Source organism: Entelurus aequoreus, linkage group LG09, assembly GCF_033978785.1.
Source record: "Entelurus aequoreus isolate RoL-2023_Sb linkage group LG09, RoL_Eaeq_v1.1, whole genome shotgun sequence".
Classification (NCBI taxonomy): Eukaryota; Metazoa; Chordata; class Actinopteri; order Syngnathiformes; family Syngnathidae; genus Entelurus; species Entelurus aequoreus.
Window position 1 is genome coordinate 38,165,224 of NC_084739.1, and position 13,993 is coordinate 38,179,216.

The 13,993-nt window shown below is 39.2% G+C and overlaps 1 protein-coding gene across 1 annotated transcript in view; it reads left to right on the forward strand.

Annotated features, from left to right (window-relative positions):
* ret (ret proto-oncogene receptor tyrosine kinase) overlaps positions 1-13,047 on the forward strand; it is a 50,861-nt gene extending 37,814 nt beyond the window's left edge. The window contains exons 11-20 of the mRNA XM_062058719.1: positions 3,061-3,305; positions 3,380-3,527; positions 5,964-6,071; positions 6,149-6,363; positions 6,451-6,573; positions 6,657-6,727; positions 6,803-6,940; positions 7,180-7,279; positions 9,916-10,063; positions 12,138-13,047. Of these exons, the coding sequence (XP_061914703.1) occupies positions 3,061-3,305; positions 3,380-3,527; positions 5,964-6,071; positions 6,149-6,363; positions 6,451-6,573; positions 6,657-6,727; positions 6,803-6,940; positions 7,180-7,279; positions 9,916-10,063; positions 12,138-12,295 (1,454 nt within the window). The 3' untranslated portion in view covers positions 12,296-13,047. The remainder of the gene's footprint in view (positions 1-3,060; positions 3,306-3,379; positions 3,528-5,963; positions 6,072-6,148; positions 6,364-6,450; positions 6,574-6,656; positions 6,728-6,802; positions 6,941-7,179; positions 7,280-9,915; positions 10,064-12,137) is intronic.
* Positions 13,048-13,993: the final 946 nt, after the last annotated feature.

Here is a 13,993-nt window from a genome sequence, read left to right on the forward strand (position 1 = left end):
CTATATGCAGCCCCTAAGCTAAAATGAGTTTGACACCCTTGCTTTAGAATAACCTGACTCAAGTAAATTGGGAAAAAGTACCATAAGTAAGAGTACATAAGTATTTGATGAAAAAAGTACTTAGGTAGTGAGTAACTATTGAGTAACTTTAGATTTATTCAATACCTATTTTGTGTTTGTGCGTGTAGGAGGTTTTGATTGATTGATTGATTGAACATTTTATTAGTAGATTGCACAGTTCAGAACATATTCCGTACAATTGACCACTAAATGGTAACACCCGAATAAGTTTTTCAACTTGTTTAAGTTGGGGTCCACGTAAATCAATTCATGGGGAGGGGGGAGAGATTCTACTACAGAATGTTCTGCAAAATATGCACATTTTACAAAACTAATACAATTAAGAACTAGGAGAATAATTGGATGAATATTGTGCACAACGACAGTAATAGATTTGGGACAGTTCTACCCTGTCAATTGTGCACCCTCAGGTATGCAGGTCACATTCTGTAGTACACACATTGAAGCGTAAATACGAAAGTACAGCCATGAAATAAGGACTGTATCGACTCATACAAACAAGAGATAGAAGGAGCTGTGAGGTGGTGTGAGGAGAAAAATCTGATTTTAAATGTAAAAAAAATCAAAATCTGTGGGGGATCACAGCCCGATCATTATCCATGGGGAGAGCAGGTGTCCTCCTATAAGTACTTGGGTATTTGTTTTGATTCCCAGTTAACCTGAGCCAACAAAGTTGACTCTGTTTGCTCCCGTATTAACCAACGCCTGCACTTTCTAAGAAGGCTCAGGGTCCACGGTGTGGCAAGCAATATCATGACGTTAATTTATAAGGCAAACATTGAATCTGTCATCCGTTATGGCATCTCCACATGGTTTGGAAATCTGTCTGTCAAACTCAAAACCCAACTTCAAAACCTTATCAAGAGGGTTGGTAAAATAATTGGCATGCAGCCCCCTTGTTCCCTTCCAGAAATATTCGACAAGACCGTGAGGAAGCAGGGCCTTAAAATCACCCGTGACCCACACCACATACTTCATAGTGAAATTGTGTTGATGCCAAATGGTAAACGGTACAGAACAGCAACATACAAACTCAACATGTATAGATTTTCCTTTGTCCCACTGGCAATCAAAGCACTTAAAGGCCTACTGAAATGAGATTTTCTTATTTAAACGGGGATAGCAGGTCCATTCCATGTGTCATACTTGATCATTTCGCGATATTGCCATATTTTTGCTGAAAGGATTTAGTAGAGAACATCAACGATAATGTTCGCAACTTTTGGTCGCTGATAAAAAAGCCTTGCCTGTACCGGAAGTAGCGTGACGTCACAGGTTGTGGAGCTCCTCACATCTGCACATTGTTTACAATCATGGCCACCAGCAGCGAGAGCGATTCGGACCGAAAAAGCGACGATTACCCCATTAATTTGAGCGAGGATGAAAGATTTGTGGATGAGGAAAGTGAGAGTGAAGGATTAGAGGGCAGTGGAAGCGATTCAGATAGGGAAGATGCTGTGAGAGGCGGGTGGGACCTGATATTCAGCTGGGAATGACTAAAACAGTAAATAAACACAAGACATATATATACTCTATTAGCCACAACACAACCAGGCTTATATTTAATATGCCACAAATTAATCCGCATAACAAACACCTCCCCCCTCCCGTCCATACAACCCGCCAATACAAATCAAACACCCGCACAACACACTCAATCCCACAGCCCAAAGTACCGTTCACCTCCGCAAAGTTCATACAGCACATATATTTCCCCAAAGTTACGTACGTGACATGTACATAGCGGCACGCACGTACGGGCAAGCGATCAAATGTTTGGAAGCCGCAGCTGCGTACTCACGGTAGCGCGTATCCAACTCAAAGTCCTCCTGGTAAGAGTCTCTGTTGTCCCAGTTCTCCACAAGCATGCGTATCCAACTCAAAGTCCTCCTGGTTAGAGTCTCTGTTGTCCCAGTTCTCCACAGGCCAATGGTAAAGCTTGACTGTCATATTTCGGGAATGTAAACAATGAAACACCGGCTACGTGTTTGTGTTGCTGCAGCCGGCCACTAATACACCGCTTCCCACCTACAACTTTCTTCTTTGCTGTCTTCATTGTTCATTAAACAAATTGCAAAAGATTCACCAACACAGATGTCCAGAACTAGTGGAATTTTGCGATGAAAACAGACGACTTAATAGCTGGCCACAATGGTGTCCCAAAATGTCCGCTACAATCCGTGACGTCATGCGCAAACGTCATCATACCGAGACGTTTTCAGCAGGATATTTTGCGGGAAATTTAAAATTGCACTTTACTAATCTAACCCGGCCGTACTGGCATGTGTTGCAATGTTAAGATTTCATCATTGATATATAAACTATCAGACTGTGTGGTCGGTAATAGTGGGTTTCAGTAGGCCTTTAACAACAGAAAACTACTGTAATAACAGGATGCAATAATAAGGAGTGCAATGTTCGATGCAATACGGGAGGTGTGCAATACGGGGGGAGTGTAATGTGTTATCTCATAACTAACTGATATACCTGCGCACAGTTCACTGTCGTCACTGTATTGTTGGATGAACTGTATGTATGTATGTATGTAGTAAAACGTTGTGTCTTGATGTCCAAGACAAATTTCTCCTCTGAGACAAAAAAGCTAATTATTATTATTATTATTATTACTGCGGATTAGCATAGCATATCATAACATGTCAACTGTTATGCAGCATAGGATATCAGAGCAATCTTGCATTGAACTTGCAGAAAAAAATCTATTTTGGAACTGATCAGAAGAAAATGGTTCTCATGCCGCTTATCCTCAGTGGGGTTGCAGGTATGCTGGAGCCTTTGCCAGCTAACTTTGGGCGAGAGACCCTAGACTGGTCACCAGCCAATCCCGTTTAAAATGGTTAATTTATCCCATATGTTCTTCTTTTTGCAGATTCCTGCAATGACACAGTTTTACATGTTTTTTTCACAGAATAGAGTCGAAAAATGTCATGATAAAAAACACATTCTGCTGTCTTCCCCCAGAGGTGATATGTGACGACATGTGTAAGACCATCATCGCCACAGCTTTGCTCCTCTCCTTCGTCGTCTCCATCCTCCTCTCTTCCTATTTCATCCACCGCTACCACAAGAACTCGCCCAAACCCCCGATAGCCTCGGCTGAGATGACATTCCGCAGACCCGCCCAGGCCTATCCCATCAGCTTCCCTGGTAACAACTTACGCAGAAGCTCCCAGGAATCCATCGAAACGGACACCTTTAAAATACCTGTAAGATGCTCCTCAATTGCTGCATCCTGCTGATGTTAAGTTTGTGATTTGTCATCTTTGTTTCCTTTCAACAGGAGGATCCTAAGTGGGAATTCCCTCGTAAGAACCTGGTGCTTGGCAAGACTTTGGGAGAAGGGGAGTTTGGAAAGGTTGTCAAGGCAACAGCATTCAGGTTGAAAGGGAAAGCAGGTTACACTACAGTGGCTGTGAAAATGCTTAAAGGTAAGCAGAGTGTTTGTTTATACATCTATTTGACAAAAATGTTTCGTTTTCATCAAGCTAAGCATTAAGTACCAAACATTATATATACTGTCAACCTAAGGCACTGACATACTTAAAAAAAAAAATTCTCACCAAATGGTGATAAAGTCAAACATTAAAACGAAAGCAATATGTTAAACCGAGTCAGAGATCTTCTATACGAGGATGGTCAGAAAAGCCAAAAAATATATCTTCTAATTCCAAACTATAAGTTTTCTTCTTCAATAGAGTAACACGCTTTCACAGTCTTCTTGACCACACCTTCGTGCACACCTGTACCATCATGCATGCTTGTCAACATTTTTGCTAGCAAATGCAGTTTTTTTTCCTTGTTTCCCAGCGTCGACCCGGTCGTTTTTTTCCCAGAATTTTTCCCTCCACGAAAAAAAAAATTCTCACCAGTACTGCCACTGCTGCAGCAATCGGACTGGGACAACTAAATGGGGTTTCTCTGTCCCTGTGACGAGAACTCACAGTAGATAATGTCCACATCGAACAATGCGATCAATGTCAACAGTGTTGGAATTGTACTGACACACCCTGTATAACAGGGGCTCGTTGCTGTTTTTAAAGACCAACTGCAAAAACGCTAGTGAAAAGATCCTCTATTTATCAGGACCACTATTAAGGACACACACAAAAACGTCTTGTCAAAGATCCTCTATAGCAGTGGTTCTCAACCTTTTTTCAGTGATGTACCCCCTGTGAACATTTTTTTAATTCAAGTACCCCCTAATCAGAGCAAAGTATTTTTGGTTAAAAAAAAGAGATAAAGAAGTAAAATACAGCACTATGTCATCAGTTTCTGATTTATTAAATTGTATAACAGTGCAAAATATTGCTCATTTGTTGCGGTCTTTCTTGAACTATTTTGAAAAAAATATATAAAAATAAGTGATTCAATTATAAATAAAGATTTCTACACATAGAAGTAATCATCAACTTAAAGTGCCCTCTTTGGGGACTGTAATAGAGATCCATCTGGATTCATGAACTTAATTCTAAACATTTCTTCACAAAAAAAGAAATCTTTAACATCAATATTTATGGAACATGTCCACAAAAAAATCTAGCTGTCAACACTGAATATTGCAATGTTGCATTTCTTTTCACAGTTCTTTTTGACAGAAATTTAAAAAAAATCTCACGTACCCCTTGGCATACCTTCAAGAGCCCCCGGGGGTACGTGTACCCCCATTTGAGAACCACTGCTCTATACGACAAGTGTACAGATGGGTACCAAATTATCTACTTTTATAGGAACTGACCGAATTCCGTCGGTACTAGTGGGTATCGATATTGTTGCTGTGATGTATTGTCCGGTTGCGAACTAGGCAACGGCTCAAACACTTGGCGGGCAAACAAGCACTCAGGCAGCATTCAGAGTAAACTCAGCCAAACTGCCTCTAGGTAACATTGAAACGTTTTACGCCAACAAAGCAAGTATGTCCGACAGAAAACGCTCGAACATAAAGTAAGGCTCAACCTTTCCAAATAGCACTAGCTCGATACAATATTGGCTTTGCCATGGACATGCCACTGAATATCATCAGCGATTATATATGGCGATTTCAACACGTCCAAATTATACTTTGACGAAATAAAAATATGTTTTATTGTAAGTTTATGAGCTGGAGTATGTTTAAAACTATATTTAGACTTATCATTTTGGTTAATTTCGTCAGGGAAACTAACATCAGAAAGACTGCAGTTGCATGCGTCCTGGTTACCTAACATGGTGCCTGTTGCTCAGCTCTCCATACTGTCTCGATACACGACTCTGCCGTAGCCTATTTGCACTGGCGCCATCTAACGTCTTGGAATTGCAACTGCATGCATAATTTACTGTATAATGCTTTCAAATCAGACTCTGAAGTGTAAGAAAACAAGGTATTACAAATTAACAGCACAGTTATCGTTATCAGCTCATTGTTAAATGTTCAGTTTAAAAATGACATTGTATTATTAAACAATTGGCATTTAATAACACATGAACACACACAAAATTAGATTCCCAGGTACCTGGTTCAAAGGTAAAATCTCCAGACGAGCGCTCTGCTGTTTTAAGGCCCTACTACCAAAATGCTAATCGAAGATCTTTTAAATGACAGAAGTTCTTTGATGTGATTGGGAATCTGCTGCAAAAACGCGAATCCCTCACAGGTTTCGAACTGAAGCCGCATGCCTGGCTGATGCCATTTTTTAGGCCGAATTTGTCCCACGGGCCGCCAGTTTAATAGCCATGACGTACATTAGCTTTAGCTAAATCAGTAATCCTTCCTTAATAAATAAACTAGACTTATAAATGAATAACTACATAAAAAGTTGCTCACTTTTGATTGACATTTAACAATATTTTTGCTCTAAGCTGATTTATTTAAATCTTTGCTGTCGTAGATAACGCGTCCCACAGTGAGCTTCGAGACCTGCTGTCAGAATTCACTTTACTCAAGCAAGTCAACCATCCTCACGTCATAAAGATGTACGGAGCATGCAGCCAAGATGGTAAGACCCCAGCCTCGCTCCTCAGTCACAGCATGCGTGTTGACTAAGGAGCCTGAAGACTGAGTTTTTCTGAATAGGTCCATTATATCTGATCGTGGAATATGCCAAGTTTGGGTCACTTCGCAACTTCCTTCGCGAGAGCCGGAAAGTTGGCCCGAGCTTCATGGGAAGGGATGCCAACCGAAACTCCAGCTACTTGGAGAACCCAGACGACAGGGCGCTCACTATGGGTGACCTGATCTCCTTTGCATGGCAGATATCCCGAGGCATGCAGTATTTAGCTGAAATGAAGGTTTGCAACTTTTCCGACACATGTAACTGTGCTGCTTGTTTCCTTTCAAGGTTGGATGATTGAAAATGATTTTTTGTGTTCAAACAGCTTGTACACAGGGACCTTGCAGCACGAAATGTGCTTGTAGCAGAAGGAAGAAAGATGAAAATCTCAGACTTTGGCCTCTCCAGAGATGTGTATGAGGAGGACTCTTATGTTAAGAGGAGCAAGGTGAAAAGAAAAGTCTCTTATTTTCAAAATGTCCTTAGTATCTTTGAATTCACCATCAAAACCTTCTGATATCTTTTATCAAGGGTCGTATACCTGTTAAATGGATGGCGATAGAGTCCCTCTTTGATCACATTTACACAACACAAAGTGACGTGTAAGTACATAATTTTTATAAGACCTGATTCTATTATGAATAATTATTAAAGATAACATATTTGTTTTCATGTAGCTGGTCCTTTGGTGTGCTCCTATGGGAGATTGTGACACTGGGGGGTAATCCATACCCAGGCATTGCGCCTGAACGCCTCTTCAACCTCCTGAAGACTGGCTACAGGATGGAGAGACCAGAGAACTGCTCAGAGGAAATGTGAGCTGACTTCTTTGTTACTTTGCAACATATCCTCTTCTCAGGGGGTTGAATCAATCGCAACTGGACTGTTCAGGTTGTCTTGGAAAAGGTTTTGACTAGTCTAGTCTAGAGTACAGTTGCATTGAATGAGAATATTCACAGATAGCTTCTATGTGCAATACAGTACAATTGACGGAAATGTCTGGAAATAAGAAATAATATTTACATAAGCCACTGCAAAAACCTTTCCTCTGCAGGTATAACCTCATGGTCCGATGCTGGAAACAAGAATCAGACAAGAGGCCGACTTTCTCTGACATCAGCAAAGAACTGGAAAAGATGATGGTGAAAAGTCGGGTATGGTGAAGCACTGCAGGACATTGTTGATCAATTGTCAATCTCTTTATTGGTAACCAATAAAAATACTTGGTAACAGGGGTATCAAAGTGGAGGGGAAAGTGGAGATGTTGTACTGGGTTAGGCTTTTGTAAAGTTTGAAGATTTTTTTTTTCTGTCATATGCAGGTTGTATTAAAAAAAAATTGTGTAAATGTTAAAATAAAATAAATATTGTCATGAAAGTTCAATAATAACGTTGCTTGAATCAAATTAGGAACGTCTAAGACTACCTATACCCTCTATAGAAAAAAGCTAAATGGTTTGTTCCACCTGGATAGCAGAAAACCTAGCTTGGAACACATCACCCAACACAGACGTCATAATGTCATCAAAGCGCACCTTTTTACATTCATACACAGCACCAACATTTTGAAACGCATATGAGGTGGAAGAAGAAAGGTAAAAAATAATCAAACTATATGTATATGTAGGAGAAAGCATAGAAGAAATTCCTAATAATAATGATTTATTATTAGAATCTGTATTATATATATATATATATATATATATATATATATATATATATATATATATATATATATATATATATATATATATATATATATATATATATATATATATATATATATATATATATATATATATATATATATATATATAGTTTATATACTGTATATAATCATATTTAAGTGAATATTTGAATTCATATTCTGACCACTGACACTATTTGCTAAGGAGGAATTCTGTCGTTTGTGTGAAATATTTAGTTTATCCCATTAAAAATGTTGTTTAAAAAAATAATTATTAACTTGAACATAATTTACATTATTAATTGGATTCACATAGGTGTGAAGGTACGTGTGATTGACTAGCGACCAGTCCAGGGTGTACCCCGCCTCTCAAGTCCAGTCAAGTCAGTTTTATTTATAATTTTAGCTGGTCTAGAATCTCTTGGCCAAAATCAACTGGGGTAAACTCCAGCTCACCCATAATGACCCTGAACATTTTAAGAAGTGGTCGAAAGTGAATGAAGGAACTTCTCTTCACGAATTGGTGGTATTCACCTGACGTCACGTCAGGCTCATTAAATATGCGAGGCTCGAAGTTGTGGGCCAGCGAGCGACCGTTGTCATAGCGTTCTGGGCGGCATTTTGCCTTTCTCTAAGATAAAAAAGCCTTATGCTTGCATTGTTTAAGGCAGTTGGAACCGTTCAAATTGCGAAAAGGATAAACATTTATTTATAGTTCCTTGAGAGGTAATCAAGAAGGGCGAAACATCCATCCATCCATTTTCTACCGCTTGTCCCTTTTGGGGCTGCGGGGGGTGCTGGAGCCTATCTCAGCTACATTCGGGCGGAAGGCGGGGTACACCCTGGACAAGTCGCCACAGTGCAAGATTTTCCAAAATGACGACAAGAAACGCACAAGTTTGCAGTAATCGCTTCGTTAAAGGTTTGTTTGATATACTTTTAAAGTATAGTATTTCCCATTAAACTATTATCTTGATATTATTTGTATTTTATCTTGTTTCAGAGTTCTTAAAGCGCATTTTCGCTGTCGAGTGTTTCGTAAACCACAAACTCAGCGAGTCTAAAAAAAAGAGCAAAATCTAGACGAGTTAAGCTTTTACCAAAGGCAGCAATTATAAATGAAGCTTTCAGCACATTCACAATGTTGATATCTATAGTTTTATTTTAATAAAGACAGGGAAAACCGCGCATGCTCCTAACGATGTGTGCAACAACAAAGCTCAAGGTCTTCAGTGTTGACTTTGATTAACTTCATGGGTGGTTAACATTATGGGAAAATGAAAAACAGTGAATCAATGTTATCGAGTGCTACTTGCAGGTTTGTTTACAAGGACGCATCCTTGCAACACACAAAGTTAAATCATGAAATGCAACTTTACTCGAGCAAAAACGATGCACAATTTATCCGGTAGAATCTTACCGTTGTAGACCTCCGTGCTTTTTTTCAAGTTTTCAACTGTTTTGCTGTGTAGAATGACGTCCGAAGCACCAGATAGTTTGACATGACATGCGCCCGACGCGTAATCCTTGAGATCACTTGACAAATCTTTTTTTGATAACGTACGATTTTGCTCGTATCGGCTTTTAGATCTTGGCCTCTTGCATACTTAGATAGTTTGCACTCTGTGTGCTGCACACTAGCCAAGTTGGTTTGGTGGACCACCACTTTGTTCGTAGGAAGTAAATATCTCAGAAAAAGTCACAGGACTTAAAACAAACTTTTGGCTGGGATGAATCAAATTATTCTACTACCTTTTTTATTAGGGCCATTCCTGACCAAAAATACATTGAGGCTTGACAGTGAAAAATTACAGTGTTTTGTTTTTGGCTTGGTTGATTATGTGCAAGAACCATATACAGGTAAACATCAATGGCAAGCGCTGCACATGTACTTGTGCTGTGTTTAATGGAAAAATAATGTAACCCTGCCAGAACACTGCACCTGATGCCCTTCTGTTAGAAGACGTGTGTCGCAGTCCAACAATTTTGTTTATTGAGTCCAATTGTTGTGCTGTGCGCGTGTGTTTATGTGAAATCATTACAGTTCTAACCCCCGCCCCTCCCCCATAATCAGACTAATCACACCTTCATCTGCTTTTGTCAGGATTACCTGGACCTGGCCGCGTCCACTCCTGCTGATGCCCTGCTGTACGATGACGCGCTCTCTGAAGAGGACACACCACTTGTGGACTGTAATAACGCCCCTATCCCTCGAACCCTCCCCTCCACATGGATTGAAAACAAGCTCTATGGTAGAATCTCCCATGCATTTACTAGATTTTAGAACCAAGACACACGAGCTGTCTTTTTTTTTGGCAAGTTCTGATTGGCTTTCCATAGTCAAGTGTGTGTGACTGTGATCTGGGCATGCCTTTTTCTACATATTCCTGACCATTTCATCGTAAATGAGAGGCTCAGTGACAAACAGTACTATGTGTTGTCTTGCATTCTGTTTTATTTGGACCTGCTTCTAATGTACAGGAAAACTCACCCAAAGAATGACACACTTGTAAATACAAAATATTCTTTCTAATTTATGCAACGCACGGCACTCTTCATCCGCATTATATTTGTACTTTTTTATAATATTAAAGTCTTAATGTCCTCATTTGTTGACACTAAATAAACCAGTAACATTTGAAACAGGTCCTCAATCACCACTTGTTGTTTGAATTCCAGATTGTCTTGAATTTTCCTGACTTTTTCATGTGAAGCTATTCATCTATAATCATACTATATTGTAGTAGTGAATGGAGAAACAGTAAGGCTTTTAAGTGCAACTCTTTGGTGGTGGTGTTTAAAAGAAGATGTACTGGTTGCTGAGGCTGCAATATTTAATGCCTTGATATTTCACAAATAGATTATAAATCATAAATAATGATGACAGAACCATAACTTGTTCAAAACTTGAAAGTTTTTTTTTATCTTAAGCGGGAGTCACAAGTACTCGTCTCCCTTCATTCGCTCACATGCTCACTCACCCCTGTTACTGCCAGTTAAATTCCAAAAGGAAACCAGTTGTGTCACTACTGTATTTAAATGTATCAAAAAAAACGAATGGTTGAATCACTCTGTGACTCAATCAAATCCACTGAGTTTCACTGACTCTCGAGTGCTCCACAAAGACTCGAGATTCACTGACTCACAGATGCTCAGTGAATACTCGAGTTTCACTGACTAATGAGCCGACAAAGACTAGAGTTTTGCTGACTTGCGGGTGCTCGATGAACACTCAAGTTTTATTCAGTAACAAATTGACGAAGACTCAAGCGTCACTGACTCACGATGTGACGAAGATTTGAGTTTTACTGACTGACAAGTTGACAAAAACTTGCGTTTCACTGACACACGAGTTGACAAAAACTCAAGTTTTACTGACTTATGGCTGCTCGAACAAGACTTGGAAGACTGAGTCACGTGTTGAGAAGGGCTCAAGTTTTCTTGACATGCGAGTGCTCAATGAATACTCAAGTTTCTCTGACTCACGGGTTGACAAAGACTTAAGTCTCACTAACTTACGGGTGGTTGACAAAGACTTGAGTTTCACTGACTCAAGAGGGGACAAAGACTCAGGTTGCACTGACTCACTGGTGGTTGACAAAATACTTGAGTTTCACTGACTCACTAGTCAACAAAGATTCAGGTTTCACTGGATCATGTGTTGACATTGTCCTGAGTTTTCTTGACACATGGGTACTCAACGAATATTACATTTTTACTGACTCCAGAATTAACAAAGACTTTAGTTATTTTGACTCATGGGTGCTCGACCAAGACTCGGGTTTCACTGAGTCACGTTTTGAAAGTGGCTCTGTTTTTTCTGACACGTGTGCTCAATGAATATTACAGTTTCACTGACTCGCAAGTTGACGAAGACACGAGCTTCACTGACACACGGGTGCTCAACAGATACTCAAGTTTCACTAACTTCCAAGTTGACAAAGACTCAAATATTACTGACTAGGGGGTACTCGAATAATTCTTGAGTTTCATTAACTGACACATTGAAAAAGACTTGGGTTTGACTGACTGATGGGTATACGACCAAGACTAGAGTTTCACTGAGTCACAAGTACTTGACAAAAACTCTCAGGGAAACCAGTTGCAAATGTGTGAGTTTCTGCAAATGTGCTTTGTGACGAGTGACTCAAGTACCTGATTCACTTCAGCGATGGACTTATAAGAACTTGAGTCAGTAAAAGGAATCAAGTTTGTCATCACTTGTTGGTTCTCCTACCACTACAGAGTTTGATTGAAAAGCCTTACTGTCTGCACGCTGCTTATCTTTCACTGAGTGCAGAAAAAATGATGTGTTCTCATTTTTAGGCATGTCATACCCCAACTGGCCCGAGAAGAGCCCGGTACCGCTCAACAGACATGATGCCACTAATCCAGTCTTTACAAGATATGCCAATGATAGTGTTTATGCAAACTGGATGGCTTTGCCTTCACCCGCAAAAGCTGTGGACAAGCTTGATAGCTAGATGAAAACAACGCTGTAGAAAAGATGTGTTGGTAGATGTGTATATTTCTATAAAAGTGTATATACAACTTGATGCTAAAGTTGGTTCCCTTTTATTTCTGTTGCACGGGTAATAAAACTGGGGTCTCTAGCTGGATCAGCATAGACCATACTTACTTCATTCAGCTCTGTATGTTAATTATTACCTCATGGCCATGTTGTACCACTGCATGACTGTTGTACCAGATTGTATGTCAGTGTCAATGTCTTTTAAGTGCCTGTGCCGCTTCGACAATAGCCACCAAATATTAATGTGCTACTGTGAAGATCATGTTCCAGCCCAGGAATTAAAGGGGACTCCTTTACCATCATCTGCTGTAGACAGCTGGGATTGAGTGGACAAAAAATGTAAAGTTTCTAGTTTGGAGGACTGCGCTCCTGATAATGTCCAAAGACCAATGTTCTGTTCTATCCACAATATGTTTTAAAAACATTAATTCCAAACACAGACTTACTCTTTTGTTTGTTGTTGTTATTTTTAGTCATGAAAAATATCGGTGTATGAGTGCTGTTTGATGACTTAATGCAACTAGTAGCCATTTATTTTTTATTTTTTTCTGTTACTTTAATAGCAAAAACGTATGAGTGATTACGTGAACTAATGAGTGTTATCATTGCTACAGTATGTTTTTTTTTACTTTATTTTATTATTATGTTAGACATAACAAACAATACACATGTACATTATCTTCAGCCTATGTTTTGTAAATGGAAATAAATATAATTTTGGTCTACTTATTTAATGTACAGGATACCGTTTCAGTATTGGCCCAAAATGCAAATAATCCATCCATCCATCCATCCATTTTCAACCGCTTGTTCCTTTCGGGGTCACGGGGGGTGCTGGTGCCTATCTCAGCTGCATTTGTTCCAAATAATTTCATCGCGATTGCATTCTGGCAAAGCATTTATTTTTAACCCTCAGGGGACAAAGGTGGACCTTTTTGTCTTTTTAGTAATTGTTTGCAGTATATTTGGCCATATTTTTTGTTGTGTTACTCCATGATATGTGATTTTTTTTTCATGGTAAACTAAAAAAATGCAATGTCCAATTCTTTCACAGGACATAATTTTTCAAAGGACATAAAAACATTTTCTATTTATATATTTGTTTAACTTCGTTTGCTCAAATTTGTCAATGAACTTCAGCTGTAAACAAACATACCAAACAAGTAATGTTTATTATTGTTATTATTGTAATCTTTTGAAGGCCTTTTGGTCAAATTATGTCACAATTGTCAAATAATGTAAATTTGCATCCATCCATCCATCCATTTTCTACCGCTTGTCCTTTTCGGGGTCTCGGGGGGCGCTGGAGCCTATCTCAGCTGCATTCGGGCAGAAAAGGCGGGGTACACCCTGGACAAGTCGCCACCTCATCACAGGGCCAACACAGATAGACAGACAACACTCATAAGTTTAGTTATTTAAACCTGTAACATTATCTGATCAAAATATCTTAAAAAGGGTCAACATTCTGAAAAATCATTACAAATTTGATATTTTTGTTTAGGATTGGAACTTATAGAGACATTTGTGCCAAAAAAACAGGAATCCAAAATGTTTGTATGCCCTTCAAAAACAGGACTTTTATGTTTTACTTTGCTTTTAAGATATTTCAAATCAAATGTCCCCAAATGGTTAGGATAGGTGCAAACAT